This window comes from Ambystoma mexicanum, chromosome 4q (genome assembly GCF_040938575.1).
Source record: "Ambystoma mexicanum isolate Mex_15411 chromosome 4q, UKY_AmexF1_1, whole genome shotgun sequence".
Taxonomy (NCBI): domain Eukaryota; kingdom Metazoa; phylum Chordata; class Amphibia; order Caudata; family Ambystomatidae; genus Ambystoma; species Ambystoma mexicanum.
Window position 1 is genome coordinate 1,314,252,216 of NC_090928.1, and position 15,543 is coordinate 1,314,267,758.

A 15,543-nucleotide genomic window follows, 5' to 3' on the forward strand; every position below is an offset into this window, starting at 1 on the left:
AATGCAGCTAGCCGAGCACATTCTGACTAGCTGCTCACATAGGCGTTCCTCAGGCCTAATGCAGCCAGAACCCAGTCTGGGGTCCACCCACCAGACGGCACACATCGAACTGATATCTCCAGCACCACACCTATCACTAGGAAGCAGCTATCATCCGACAACTACACCAGCTGCACACATATCCGGTGCACCCACGCACCGTACAACACTACTTCTCTCTACTGACCTGAACTGCGGGTCCCGAGGGCGTTCAACCTACCAGCGCTTTGCGGTTATACAAATGATATATAAGGCGCTATATAGATGCCAAGTAACTTAACAACATAACATAACCTGTTGCTGCCATAGCCTCTACTTATGCCATGGTGTGTGTATCTTCCATGTTGCTGCCATATCCTCTACTTATGCTATGGTATGTGTATCCTCCATGTTGCAGCCATAGCCTCTACCTTTGCTATGGTATGTGTGTCTTCCATGTTGCTGCCATAGCCACTACGTATGCCATAGCATGGGTATCTTCCCTGTTTCTAACAAAGCCACTACTTATGCCATGGTGTGTTTATCTTCCATGTTGCTGCCATATCCTCTATGTATGCCATTGCATGTGTAACTTCCATGTTGCTGCCATGTCCTCTACCTATGCTATGTCTATCTTTCATGTTGTTACCATATCCTCTACTTATGCTATGGCATGTGTATCTTTCATGCTGTTGCCATATCCTTTGCTTATGCTATGGCATGTGTATCTTTCATGCTGTTGCCATATCCTTTGCTTATGCTATGGTATGTGTACATTCTATGTTGCTGCCATATCCTCTACGTTCCATCCTGTCGCCTGCATCCATGCTTGGGCACTTACACATTCCATGAGGCTGCTAGTCTTAGGGCCTCATCACGAGTTGGGCGGTAGCGCCGGCGCTAATAGCGCTGGTGTTACCTGCCCTACCGCCAAACCCACCGGCGCTATTAGCGCCGGATCACAGGTTTGGCGGAACTGGAAATCCTCATTCCCCATTGAGCCCATTCGGGAATGCCCCATTCCGCATTGGGCTCAATGGGGAAATTTCGCACGCTTACCGGATTTCCCGCCGGCGGTATGAGCGCGAAAATTTGGCGGATTTGGCGGATTTCCCCCCAGCTAAGAGCTGGGGGGAAATCAGGCGAAGCTGTGATTTGGCAGACCCTTAAATGCGACAGTAATAGCACTACCGCCAAACTCGTGATGAGGCCCTTAGTTATGAGTCTATTCTGAGGTAGAGGCCCTGTTCTGTGTCGTTCTTCTATAATACAGCCTGTACACCAGCCTTGTAACTGCTATTAAAAGAACGGGTCCTGTGCCTAAACTGGAGTAGATGTACCTTTTGGGTGTCCTACCCACTAAACCACCAGGAATTTAAGGACGGGTACGTGAGTGGGCAAGTGTGGGTTAGTTGGATGTGGACAGGAGGCAGTGGAGGATATCCAAGAGACCAGTGGAGGCGAGAGCGTTTGGAGTGTGGAGGCTATTGTTAAGGAGGGCATCTGTGGAGTGTTTCTGTGAGGGAGTGGAGAGTGTGAGTAGTAGAGGTACAGTAGGAGTAGTGGCAGAGGTAGTAGTAGGCAAGAGTAAAGATAGTGGGTGGCAGGAGTAGCGAGTGAAGAAAATAAGTGGTAGAGTGGTAGTCAATAGCAGAGGGTGAGCAGGGAATCATATCCCCGAGTGTCTTGGAGAAGTAAAAGTAGTAAAGGCATAGTGTTAGTAGCGGAGTGTCAATAGTAGTAGAGGAAGAGAAGTAAGAGTGACAGTGAGTGGTAGAACAGGAGTAGCTTTAGGTGTAAAGTGAATCAAACATTATAACCAGAGGAATAGTAAGAAGTGGGGAAGGAGAGTGGGAGGAAGGAGGGAAGAGTCAATAATGAAGATAGAGGGGTAGGTGGAGGTACAAGCGATAGAAAGAAGAAGAGTAGGAAAAGATGATCAAAGGGTGGAGGGGGAAGGCAAAATGAGAGATTAGAGGGACAGTGATGTGGTCGGAGAAGAAAAGTTTAAGTGGCCGGTATAGCAAAGGGTCAGGTACAAGAAGGTGTGAAAGGAGTGAGCGTGGCGCGGTGTGAAATAATGCACCATTCCCTATTCTCTGAGACTACTAAGCGGGGATAGGAGAGGGAAAGTTAGAAGATCCCTAGGGAGTCAGCCAGCCAACTGTTTAGGGAAACACCAGTAGCCCAGAAAGAGCAAGAGGGCAGGCAGTGAGTGTTAGATTCTCAGCCTCTCATCAGACACCTTCAGAAAGATAGGGGTTACCGTTCCTAGTGCTACTAACATCCCTGATAGGGACGTCTGGGCTAGGGAGGCAGGGAGAAGGCTGGGGTAGACCAGAGAGAGAAGACTGGCACTAGTGCCAAACATCTCAAGCCCCGCCAGACCCAGACGCCATTGAAACAAGAGGTACGAAAATCTCATCTACAAGGAATTTTAATAAACACCATTGAACTATATACCAGAGTCAGCGTGGTTCTTTGTGGCGGGCCTCCCCATCACACTATATACCAGTCCCGTACCTGCTATTATTAGACCTGGCCTTGTGCCTATGCTGGGGTAGATGGAGCTCCTGTGGGTCCTACATCTATACTACATCCCGTGCACTTGCCTCGTACCTGCTATTATCAGACCGGGTCCTGTGCCTATGCTGGAGTAGATGTACCCGCTCTGTGCTCTACGTCTATACTACAGCCCGTCCACCAGCCTCGTGCCTGCTATTATTAGACCGGGTCCTGTGCCTATGCTGGGGTAGAGGTACCTGCTCTGTGTCCCTTCATCTATACTACAGCCCCTATACCTGGCTCGTACCTGCTATTATTGGACCGGGTCCTCTGCCTATGGTGGAGTAGATGTGCCTGCTCTGTGCTCTACGTCTATACTATAGCCCGTACACCAGCCTCGTGCCTGCTATTTTTAGCCTGGGCCTTCTTCCTATGCTAGAACCTAAATAACATCATTGTGGAATGCTGATGTTGCACTTGAAAGGTCATCTGCTCTTTTTTCTGTCTCCAGGATGGTTGATGGGGGAGACTTGCAGGGAGATGGCTTTGATTTGATATCAAGGAACAGGTTGAGCCAGGGGCACAGGGGGCACAGGGGGCACAGGGGGCGGGGGATACAGAGTTTCTTAGCCCAGCATTTTTTGTATGCATTTATTTTATTGTGCATTTGTTAGTCACTTACACATCAAGTAATTTGTGTTTCAAAGTGCCCACGGGGCAACAGGGAGGGAACATGGGAATGAAAGGGAGAGGCGGACCTACTAGGCCTTGTGAGCACTCAGAACGTGCAAGTGCAGAGAGAGAAAAGCGATGGGCGATAATAAGTGCTAGGAGTGCCACAGAGGGAAGTGCTAGGGAATGAGTTGCAAGCAGCTGTTCAGTGACTGGCAGAGATCACTTGGTAAGAGTGGTCAGCTGTCAATAAGTAAGTGCAGGCCTGGGATAGCACAGGCTACTGGGAACCAAGTCAAGTGATGGGAGTGGGCAGAGGCTGAAGGTGATAGGGGGTGGGAAGCCAGGACCCGGGTGGACACATAAGGCCCTGGCCACCAATCTCAGTGACCGTGGGGATTAGCAAAGGAGGGTAGTGAAGAGGAAAGTAATGAAGTTTCTGGAATTTGAGGATGTCTGACTCAAAATGAAGAGAAAGGGTGAGGCTGTTCCATAGGAGGGAGTCACTGGAGGAAAGAGATCGGCCACCAGATTGTTGGATAGTGAAGCGCTTGACACACAGTGAGCCGGTGCCGGTGGAAAGTAAAGCTCTGGAGGCAGAGTATTTAGTAAGAGCCAGTTGTAGTTACCTCGGCCCCAGACAGCCTTATGGATGATGCCGAGGGATTTGAATTTGATCCTTGCAGCAAATGGGAGCCAGTGGAGAGATTTTATGGCTGCAGAGATGCAGTCCCTGGGCTTGAGAACAAGGATATGTCTTGCAGCCCTATTCTGGATTAGCTGGAGGGGATGTAGAGAGGAAGAGGGTGGGTTAAGGAATAGGCTATTGCAGTAGTCTAGTCTAGAGAGTGACAGCTTCTGGGGGAAAGTGAGGAAAGGGATGATTCCTCTGAGGAGGTGGAGTTGAAAGTGGGCCTCCTTGGCAAGGTGCTGGATGTGAGGGAGGAAGGAAAGTTGAAGATGACGCGAAGGTTTTTGGCTTCAGATGAAGGTGAAGGAGGAGAACCCATAGATGGTGGCCAGAGTGAGGGGAAGAAAGATGGAGCAGGAGTCCTAATGGGAAGGATCTCAGTCTTGCTGGAATTGAGGCAGAGATAATTGGAGTCACAGCAGGACTGGCTAACAGATACGCAGAAAGGAATGGTGGAGGAAATAATGAGAGGATCAGAGGTCAGCATTGCCTTTGAAGAAGGCGACAGGCCAGTTTCTCAGAGGATGAGCCTGAGGTCTGCCACTTCCGTTCCGCAGCTCTGCACTTGAGTTTCAGGGCTGCAAGTTCAGAGTCGTACAAGGTGTTAAGCTTGAAGGAATGTTTCAGGTGGATCCTCATTACTGGGGCAAGGATGTCAAGAGTATTAGAGATGGCAAGGTGGAAGGTGCTGAGAGCGGAGTCATAGGTAGAGTCTGCGGTGGGAGATGCAAAGGCAGCAGCTGACACTCGTTTTATCAGACAGATGTTCGTGAACAAGGTTGACAGGGCTGGGGAGGTGCGGTCAGACGGCAGAGAGGACCCAGGTAAGAGGAGAGGAGACAATGGTCTGACCAGGAGAGTGGATGGTGAGTGGGGAGGAGAGCAGTAGATCAGTGTGGATCATGGCATCTAAAGTGCATCCAGCCAAGTGGGTAAGACCGGAGAGGAAAATGGAGAGGTAGAGAGAGGTGCAGAGGTCATAGAAGAGACTGGATGCTGTGATTGAGGAGTCAAGGTGGATGCTGAAGTCACCCAGGAGAAGGAGTTTAGATGTGGAGAGGAGGGAAATCAGTGCATTCAGAGCGGAACAGGGTGTGGTAGAGCCGTGCGGCATGCGGATAGTGGCAATGCTCAGGGAGGAAGTGGGGGAGATGACCAGCTTGCAAATCAGGCTCTCGAAGGAAATATAAAGGCAACCCCACCGCCAGCACAGTTAAGGCGAGGCTTGGAGATGATCTTGTAGCCATCAGTGAGAAAGGAGTCAAAAGCAGTGACTGAGCTGGCATTGAACCACGTCTCATTAAGAGCGAGGATATCGAGGTCAAGGGGCCTCATTACACGGTAGGCGGTAAGGGTTTATCGGTACTGGTATTTTACCGGTAAACCCTTACCGCCTTACTACGAGGTCCCTTTGCGGGTCGGGGAATTTAACACCTGCTTTTTGCAGGCAGTAAAAACCAACCCACAAAGGGACCAGGGAGCTAATTACGGTACCGCAATTTGCAGTACCGTAATTAGCGCCTTCCCCATTCCCATAGAGCCCTATGGGGCAAAAATGGGAATGGGGAAGGGCAATGGGGGAAGGGCCTCTTGGCACAGTGCACCTGGCCACCCACTGTCCTCCGGGCCCAGGTACCTGCTCTCCCTGCCACCCTCCTGCACTGCCTCCAGGCCACCCTCTGCACTAGGATTCTCTGTACTCATACAGTCCCCCTCCCACATGTCTTCTGCACTTATCAGATATACCTTATCTGACTAACTTTCACATGCCTCTGGCTGGTTGCACTACCATGGTTTATCGCCCTTATTTATTATCTATTTTATTTAATATTTATTTCTGCTTTCTCTCCTCTGCTCCGCACTTTCCACTCCTGGCCCCTTCCATGCACTTTTCCCTTTTCCATGCACTTGCGCTTTCTTAAAATGTCACTGGGCCGAGTAAGTTTGCTGTTTTGTTTTTTGTTCGCCCAAAAAGGCCTCGATATGTCTGCTGTTTGCTTGTCTTGCTGCGCAGCAGAGACATGGCCAAGCATTTCGGCTCACACTGCTAATAATGGCAGACGGACTAAGCCTAATTACAATCCAATCCTTTCTGAAATTGCATACATGGGTTTAAACATGATAGTATGGAAGGCTGCCCGGAGCAGTGCCAGTGGTTATGATTGAGTAAAAGCCTTCAGAAATAATACAAGGAAAAAGGCTGAATGGAAGGTTTGGGGGTACATGGGGGTAGTGCTGAGACACCATTTACCCTGAAAAGACTCTCCTCCCACCTGCAGCTCAGTGTGTTCTATCACTGTAGCTCAGTGTGTCTGGCACCTGCAGCTCACCTCCAGGGAATGATGGCAGAGTTATTGCTTGTGCTCCGTTTCCCAGCTCAGGATTCAGCTTTTGGGATCTGAGTGAGCAAGAAACAGGGGGAGGGGGAGGGCAGGAACACCCCCACCGCTCAGATCCTCCAGAGGGGCCGAAATCCCCGAAAAAGCGCCTCCGGCAGCAAATCAAAAGGGCAGAGCGATCATCAGAGCATGCGCAATGCAGATGCTTGTTCACAAGGGCATGCGCAGTGCAGAGCCGCGGATTTTTCATCGGCGCTTACGCAGTGAGGAAGGAAAGATTATGAGCGCATGCGTAGTAGAGAAGTATCCGCATAAGAGCATGCGCAGAACGCGAAGTCTCGAATAAGTATGCGCAAGGCAATGTTCAATAATGAGAGTCTGCGCAAAATGGGGAGAATGAAAGGAGCATGCGTAGTGCAGAGGTGCCGAAATGCGCGTTTCAGGGACATTAGAGCATGCGCAGATACAGGAAAAAGATACCAAAGAGGTAGACGGCACAACTAGAAGGTGCATGCGCATGCGTTGTTCAGAGTTACAGATTATCAGAGCATGCGTAATGGAGGGATATTAGAGCATGCGCAGTATTAGGCAACCTTTATTAGAGCATGCGCAGAACGCGGAGATTGGAGAGAAGAGGCATAAATACAATAAGGCTTTATTCCCCCCCCCCAAAAGAAGTGTTACAAGGAAAAGAGAAGCATTTCCTTCTCATATCTGGGCAGTGACCTCTGCACCAGTCTGGCGGGTTCTGCTCTGCATAATGTTCACTGTAGTCCCCTGTGTGGAGTCTCCTTGATGCTTTGTAGGGGGACAGATGTCATCTGCTGGGATATCCATGGTTCAGTCCATGCACCAGCTCTGGGAAGCCTGTCATCTTCTTTGCAAGGTCTCCCAGGCACACCTGGCAGCTGCCATTAGGCATCACCAAGGGGGGTGGGGGGGGGAGATTCTGTCTCTGAAAGCGGGAGAATAAACCTTTGCCACTGTATTGCACTGAGGTTAGGAGTCCTTTAGGAGGCAGAAAGTAAGAAGTAACATTTTTGCTAGAAAGATTGGGAGCCTCCCGCCTTGGAAGGGTTGGCATGTATGCCAAGAGGGTGCCTTTTCATGTGTTCATACCTGGTGCAGTGGAGGTGATGGAGAACGTGGGTTTTGTCTTCAATGAGTTCCATGTTGCACTGGTTACGGATTCTGTCTTCTTCAGGTGTTCAGGGTTGTCTGTATTTGCCTGTTTTCACTCACCATTGTTATCCCTCATTCTATTGTTGCCCATTAGTGTTATATTGCCAGGGGACCGGCTATGATATGGTATTGTTTATTTATATAGCGCCTATACACAGGCAAGTGTTTCAAAGCGCTCAAAGAGGGTGGGAACATGGGGAAACAAACAACAGTCGATCAGAGCCTTAGAAATTCTGAGACTATAATAGTCTACCCAGGCAGAGTAACTGCATAAAAAATACATTTAACAGTTTGGGATACAACAAAAAGGCCTAACAGCGATTCTTCAGTTTTAACAGTGCAATTAAGCAGTGAAGAAAAGGAAGAACAGAAAGGGAATATTCAGGCGCGGCGTGTATGGATCGACAGGTGCACGGAGGGTCACAGGGTGGGGGATGATCAAGTGCACCCGGTCAGTTGAGACTGGGGTAAGTGCAGATAGAACTACTCTCGGGTTCATTTCTCAAGTGCATTAGATGTGGGTGGTTTGTAGGGCCCTGTGGCAAGTGCCAAAGAGGACTGGCGTGGGTGGAAGGGACCAGTGAGACTCTGAGGTACACCAGGCGGCCACTCAACATGGTGTAGGGAAGAGGATGGAGAGAGGGAAAGAACAGAGAACTAGGTTAGCAGGGAGAGGTAGAGAGAAGAAAGAGGAGAAGAGAAAGGTCTTTAGGAGTTTCCAGAATTTAAGGTGAGCCAGCTCAAGACGGAGGGCGGCAGAGAGGCTATTCCAGAGAGAGACACCTGCTGAAGATAAGGATCTCCCTCCAAGCCTCTGCTTCGACTACCGGCTCACTCGCAGAAGGTTGGAGGTAGATGAGCGGAGGGCTCGTGAGGGACAGTATTTAGGTAGGCAGCGTTGCAGGTAGATAGGTCCCAGGCCCTAGAAAGCCTTGTGAACAATGCAAAGGGTCTTGAATTAGATCTTTGCAGCCACAGGGAGCAAGTGAAGGGATTTCAGCGCCTGAGAGCTACGGTCCCTGGGCTTGAGGCCAAGGATAAGTCTCATGGTTCTGCAGGGGGCTCTGGAGACAATGAGATTCTGGGGTAAAGTGAGAAAAGGTAGAGTACCTCTGAGGAGGTGTAGCTGATAGTTAGACTTTTTAGAGATGTGTGAGATTTTAGAGAAGGAGAAAGTGGAGTCAAAGATGACGAAAAGGTTTCTTGCCTCACTGGTGGGGGCGGGCGCTGGGCCAAGGGTGTCTGGCCAGAGTGAAATTCGGAAAGCGGGAGCAGGGGTCCCAATGCAAACAATCTCAGTCTAAGTGGCGTTGAGGCAGAGGTTGTTTGCAGCACACCATGACTGAATAGCGGACAGTCAGATAAGAGCGAGGAGGAGGCGGCTGAGGGTAGCCTGAAAGATAGTTACGTGTCATCTGCGTCGCACTGGAAGTTAGAAGTAAAAGTGTCAATCACACGTGCCAGGGCAGCTATATAGACGTTGAAGAACCAGTGGGATAGGTTAGATCCCTGGGGAACGCCTAAGGTTGAGAGAGTGATAGTCGAGTGAAAGGCTCCGAGTTTCAGCTGGGATGGGCGGTCGGAGAGGAAGGAGGTTAACCATGCCAGAGCCTGACCTGTGATTCCCAGGGTGTCACGGAGACGTGCAATCAAGATGTTGTGGTTAACCGTGTCGAAGGCAGAGGAGAGGTCAAGGAGAATGAGGATATAGGGGGTATTAGTGTCAAGATTTGAGAACAGGTCTTCGCAGGTGTTCAGGAGAGCAGTTCCTATGCCTCTGGATGCTCTAAAGCCAGATAGATGGTCATGGAAGCAACCAATAGAGTCAGTATGGAGGGTCAGCTGAGAGAGAGACAGTTTCTCCAGGAGTTTGCCCAGGAAAGAAGTGATGGAGATAGGGGGGTAGTTTGCCAGAATTGAGGGGTTGGCAAATGGTTTTTTGAGCAGAGGGTGCACAAGGGAGTGCTTCAGGACAGTTGGGAAAGCTCCAGTGGAAAAGAGAGATTGCACAGGTCATCCAAGGCTAGGGCAAGGGAGTCGACATTGGGCCTCATTACGGGTCCGGCTGTAACGGTGCCGGTAAAACCGGCAGGTAGCCACCGGACCCGTAAACAGTTACCAGCGCCTGGCTTGCCGATAACACCGGGGGATTACAACCCCGGTGTTTAAGATGTGCCAGACTTAATGTACTAACTTACCAGGGCCAGTAAGTGTCTCTGATTGTCTCCCCTCCTCCCTCATTCTGCTACTCTCCACTCCTGCTTACTCCTGTCTTCCACTTTGCTACGTCCTTCCTCGCACCTCCAGCTCCTGCCTACCACATTCCTCCATTCACTCCATCCCATGTCCTTCACCTGTCCAGCAACCTGTGATCTGCTTAATGGAGGATATTCAGATAGTCGTAGAATGTGAGTGGGAGCTTTGATTGGTACTCATAAGGGAGGACTAGAACTTCTGCATGTGTTATCAATCTGTAAGCAAAGCCACATGCTGCTCCCCTCGCCAAGTTTTCATTAAGCACAGGCACTATCTTCGCTCCAGATGGCTAGCTTCTGCGTGTGGAAGCTCCTAGTGGTGTTATTTTTGGGGCTTCTCCCCAGTTCAATAAGAATGTCTGGGGTGAATGTACCTTCCATGCTCTGCTTGACGGGTCTCGTGAGTGGACATGGGAATGACATTTGTGGTTTTGTTTTGGTGCTGTTCTCGGCATCAAGAACACTCACAGAAACATGTCTGAGGGCCTCATCATGAGGTGGGAGGTAGCCCTTAAATGCGACGGTAAAGGTATTACCGCTGCATTTAAGGGCTGGCCCTATCATGAGTTGGGGCGCTAAATGGGCTGTTTTACCTCCAGCTTTTTTTCTGGTGGTGAAAATCCCATTTAGTGCCCTGTATTACCGCCGACTGTATTAGCGTGTGGTATTAGCGCCGAAATGCCCAATTGGATCCAATGGACCCAATGGGGAATGGGGATTTACCGTTAATGTCCAAACTGTGATTCAGCGGTAATACCACCGGACCAGTGGGTGCTAACACTATTACAGTTGGGTGATATTACCTCCAGGATACCGTCAAACTTGTGTTGAGGGCCTGTGTCTCTCTCCAGGTTAAAACATTCAGTTGTTGGTGCAAGTCACATGGGCTGTGCTCCTTACAAATTACTCTGTATTTGTTCTTGCTGAAGTCTCCAGCATTTCCCTCTTTATGCACTCTTCAGGCAATAGCTTCTGTAAGGATCTTCTTCCCTAATCCATGAGGGGTTCTTACTGGTCAATGAAAGGGATTGCTGGGTTCGGACTTCCCTCCGCTGGACAGGGGTTCATGAAATATCTCTGATTCTTGTGGATAGTTGGTATGAACTTGAAACTCTGTTGTCAATGGTGATTGGGCCCCTTTAGTCGTATCTCTTCTGTTTAGGACACCCAGACACCCAGAACCCTCTCTACCACCTCAGGCCTGACAGTCTTATGTTTGCAGGAGTCATCAACGTTCCTGGGGATCTCTGGTGATGGACTGGGGAACCCGAGGGATTCTTAATGTACATTCTCCAGCACCTGCATAACAGAATTGGTGGTGGCACCTGGACTCAAGGACAGGGCTACTCCATCGTCCGGGCTCTGTTATGCGACTTCTTTAGAGGCTTCATTCACTATGACAGCCAAAACCTATTGTCTTTGGCATTGCTGGTTTTCATTACATTATTGACTACACAGCAAGTAAATATTGCTCTGTTTTATTTATGTACATTTGAAGACTATCATATTTTATTTCTGATTTGAGCTCACTGCTCAGGTTGCAAGCTAAGGGTTTTCTATTCATGTGTATATATTTGTTCCTATAGATGGTTTGGCTAAAAGCAAGCATTACAAGACATAGGGCCTCATTACGAGGCTGGCGGTAAGGTGTTAACGGTGCCAGTAAGGATGCCGGTGCCATTAACTGCTTACCACCGCATTACGAGGTCCCTTAGTGGGTCCCACTAAGGCCGGCTGGTAAAACCAGCCGTCCTGAGCGGGAGCCGCTAAGGGACCAGGGAGCTAATAACGGGCCCGTTATTAGCTCCCTCCCCTTTTCCATTGAGCCCTATGGGGGCTCGAATGAGAATGGGGATGGGTATTTTGAATGGGGGCTTACCGGGTCCTCCAAGGTTGGAATGACCCAGTAAATCCCCATTCAAGGAACCCGGACCCGAGTTTGGAGGCAGCCATGGTGCTAATAGCACCATGGCTGTCTCCAAACTAGTAATGACCCCCATAGATACTAAAAGCGGCATTCATGGAGAGGAAATGCAACTTAAAACTGCAATTCATAATTACAACATGCAAATATAACAAGTCTTAGCAATAATGGCGAGAGATGATAGGCAAGAGGGAACATTAGGAGTGGGTAGGTATTATATACTAGGAATAAAATGCAAACATGAACACATGGTTCAATAATGCAATCACAGCAGTCACTGTAAAACATTAAGAAATTGTTATTTTGACATCCTCTGATGGCACATATTTACTCTGAGGGAGAAAGAGCCAAACAAGACTTGCTCTGTATCACAATGTGTGTTAGTGCGAGAAAGGGACAGCGCTACACTAAGCCTGTTTTTCTTCTGGTTACACAATGTCATCAAATAATATCTGAACAATCTGCTTCTTTCAACAGAGTAGCGTCCGTACCGAAAACATTGATCTGCAAATGAATACAAGAAGATTGGATATACAGAGCAATACGAGCAATTCCACAGAAGATGGGCAACATTCCTCCGAACCCGTAAAGGAACCGGCATCCTCACAGGAGAGCCGAATGCCCTGAACGTCTGTGGACATCCACATGAAGGAGAACGCATTCTCCTGCGGGGCTTTTGTTATGTGCATCACTCCTAGATCCAGTCTAATCCTACACATCGAATCTCATATGGGTGAGAAATCCTGTATGTGTTCACAGTGTGAGAAAAGCTTCACTCAGATCTCAAACCTATGTATGCATTGGAGGGCCCTTACCGAGAAGAAACCCTACAAGTGCAATGAGTGCAAGAAAAGCTTCATGCAGTCCTCTGATTTGATAAGGCATCATATGGTTCATACTGGGGAGAAGCCCTTCAAGTGCACATCCTGCGAGAAAAGCTTCAGTCGTTCCTGGGCTCTGATAAGCCATCAGAGGGTCCATACTGGGGGGAAGCCCTACAAGTGCACAGAGTGCAAGAAAAGCTTCAGTCATTCTTCGGCTCTGGGAACGCACCTCAGAATCCATAGTGGGGAGAAAGCCTACAAGTGTGCAGAGTGCAAGAAAAGCTTCAGTCACTCTTCAGCTCTGATATGCCATGAGAGGATCCATACTGGGGAGAAGCCCTACAAGTGCACAGAATGTACAAAAGGCTTTAGTGAGTTTTCATCTCTAAGAAAACATCTAATGACCCATGCAGGGAAGAAACCCTACAAGTGCACTGAGTGCATGAAAAGCTTTAATCACTCCTCAGCTCTGATAAGCCATCATAGAATCCATACTGAAGAGAAACCCCACTAGTGCACAGAGTACAAGAAACACTTCAGCCATTCCTCATATCTGTAAAACCACCAATGGACCCATTCTTTTAAGAAGATGGGTGGGCCATCTAGCCTTTAGGAGCTGTGTGAAGATTCTATTCTTTCCATAGATATCAAGTGGAGAGAATTTGAGAATGTTTTGTTGTTGGTAATTGGCTCCACCAAGCCCTTGGGCAGTAGCACGTGATCTACAGGTTACTAATAACATAATATAACAGCCTTGGGAGAATTAAGAAGCACTGTACACAGAGATCCACATACGAGATGGAATAAAAGAACGTACAGTTAATCTCATAATCAGAACCTCCCAGCACAAGATGAAAAAAGCAACTTAACTAATTTGTAGGAATTTAAATGATAGAAAAATAGCAACATTAATTAATAGGGATGACACAAAGGCTGGAAGACTAAAGCAGAAACAAAAATTACAACCTCCCCACTTGTCAACGGAATAGAAATGACCACACGAAGAACAGATGTGGCGATAATTCCTGCATCTCATAGAGGAGAAGCAATCAAAACCAAATGCCTGAAACAATATAGAAATAATACAAGACATACCATCATGAGCGAGAAAAGCTGGAAACCTATGGCATGCAAACAACGTGTGTGTCATTCTTGCAATGATCTGAAAGGGATTTGGGGACATATTGGCTTTGAGAATCCCAGGTGGAAATGTCGTCAATCCTCTTTCTGGACCAATGTCTTTTAAGGGTGCAAGGGTTTGTTGCAGCTCTTGTCACATGTGCCTTTGACATTTTCTAATGTAGGTCCGTCCTTGCTGTGGCTGGGATTTTAATTAGAAATCTTCATTATTTTGGTAAAAATCATCTACAGTAACATCACCGCATATTGAAGAAACAAAAGTTGAAGCAATATAGTCGAGCTTTTATAGCATAATGCATAATTGGAAAAATGATTTTAAAAACATGGAAGAATGTAAACATTTAAATGGCCCACATGTCTGCAAGGAAAGTTTGTCCAGCCTACAGGGTGAATAAATTATGCAATGTTTTGAAGTGGGATACTTCCCCTGTAAACAAATGATAGAAGCACAAGCAGCTAATCTTACTACAGAAGATGGTGTTTTTTCTAATGAGCAGTGAAACTAAAGCTCCATAAAACTCTGCACACCTCAACATCAAATGTTACTAACATGAATAATTGTGCCTGGCTTACTGCCGTTACAGCCACATCTCGCAGGATTGGCTTTAAACATGAGCATTCTGCCCTAAACCAAGAGCAGAAAATAAGAGGTGCACGGGGTAGTCCAGCCAGATGCTAACACGGAGCAGACCAGTTCTTTAATCGTCATTTTGGATCAATCCCCACCCCCTGTAAAAGTATCCAGTTTATCTTCATTTTTCTTTTCTTTTAGAAAACTTGTAATCCTTAAAAAAAAAGGTTATAACACCATTAATCTTGAAACCACAAGTTCATGCTCTGAGATTTTAGACGTTTGATCTTGTATAATAATAATTTGGCATTTATATAGCGCTACGAACCCTCATGTATCTGAGCGCTGCTTATTATTACCCAAGATGTGTGGTGCTCATTTATCGACCTCGGAAGGATGAAAGGCTGAGTTTGGCCCTGCCGGGATTGGAACCTGCGTTAGCAGGCTCTGCACAGATATCAAAGCGAGCGCTCTACTCGCTGTGCTATTGGACCGAGTATGAGGTGTTGCATCCCTATAGAGAACATGACTGACATATTAAACTACTGCTTGAGCTGTTCTTATCTTTTGAACATTTGTACATCATATTGGAAGCTAAGAAGACAATCTTGAGAGATTGCCTTAATGAAACTTTGCCAAAGCTGTGATTATGCATCCAACTCTCCAGCTGGGGACCTCTGCCTTTGTATGGAATATAGGCGTCTCAACAAGTACAGAGTTCTAGATGAGTGCCCCTTTGCCACTAATCCTTAATTTCTTGAAATCTCTCCAACAAGTTGCCATATCATAACATTGGACCAGAGGGTGGCCTATCACCTTACCTAGCTCCATGCTGGAGATGAACGGGAGACCGTTTCCTCTTCGTTTGATAAACCTACAAACAAACAGAAGATCTCAGGGACTTTAAGTGTGCTTAATGGCATTGTGAGCATTTTTTAAGAAAATTGTTACTGGTGTATTAATATTTAAAAAGGAATATTTCTTGTGTATCAACAGCGTGCAGCAGTGGAATGGATGAGTACTCCTTCCAGAGGATACTCCTGTCTCCCTCGATCACACGTATGTGGTGCATATAAAGTTAGTTGTGGTAAACAAAATTAATTCCTTCCAATGTACATAGGTACATGCCAATTAATGGAAATGCCACCAACTAATGTGAATGACAACACATGCATCACACAGCGTGTACTTTTGATAATTGCTTGCTTTTTCAGTGCCTTATACAAGATAATCGCTGTAACGGAAGAAATCAAAACAAACAAAGAGAAAGAAAAATGAGGGATTCAGGTAGTTTCGAATCAGTCCTTGAATTCATGTATGATCATTAGTCAATGATAAAATGCAGGTTCCCGCCTCTATAGACTTGTTAAAATTATCTTTAATGTGTTCTGGTAGTAGAAAATAGATTTTTACTTCAAAATC

At 47.4% G+C, this 15,543-nt stretch overlaps 2 protein-coding genes across 2 annotated transcripts in view; one reads left to right on the forward strand and one right to left on the reverse strand.

The window, feature by feature from the left end:
* LOC138467405 (zinc finger protein 585A-like) overlaps positions 1 to 6,406 on the reverse strand; it is a 155,111-nt gene extending 148,705 nt beyond the window's left edge. Inside the window, exon 1 of the mRNA XM_069607354.1 lies at positions 6,217 to 6,406. The gene's annotated coding sequence lies outside the window, so the exon portion shown is untranslated. The remainder of the gene's footprint in view (positions 1 to 6,216) is intronic.
* A 5,702-nt stretch (positions 6,407 to 12,108) lies between these two features.
* LOC138468426 (zinc finger protein 501-like) lies at positions 12,109 to 12,924 on the forward strand. Its single transcript, XM_069608982.1, has one exon. The coding sequence runs from the start codon at positions 12,232 to 12,234 to the stop codon at positions 12,922 to 12,924; it is 693 nt and encodes a 230-aa protein (XP_069465083.1). The 5' UTR covers positions 12,109 to 12,231.
* The last annotated feature ends 2,619 nt before the right edge of the window (positions 12,925 to 15,543 follow it).

Excerpts from the sequence above, each read along its gene's own strand:
- LOC138468426 (XM_069608982.1), top strand. The coding sequence starts at position 12,232 with ATGAAGGAGAACGCATTCTCCTGCGGGGCTTTTGTTATGTGCATCACT.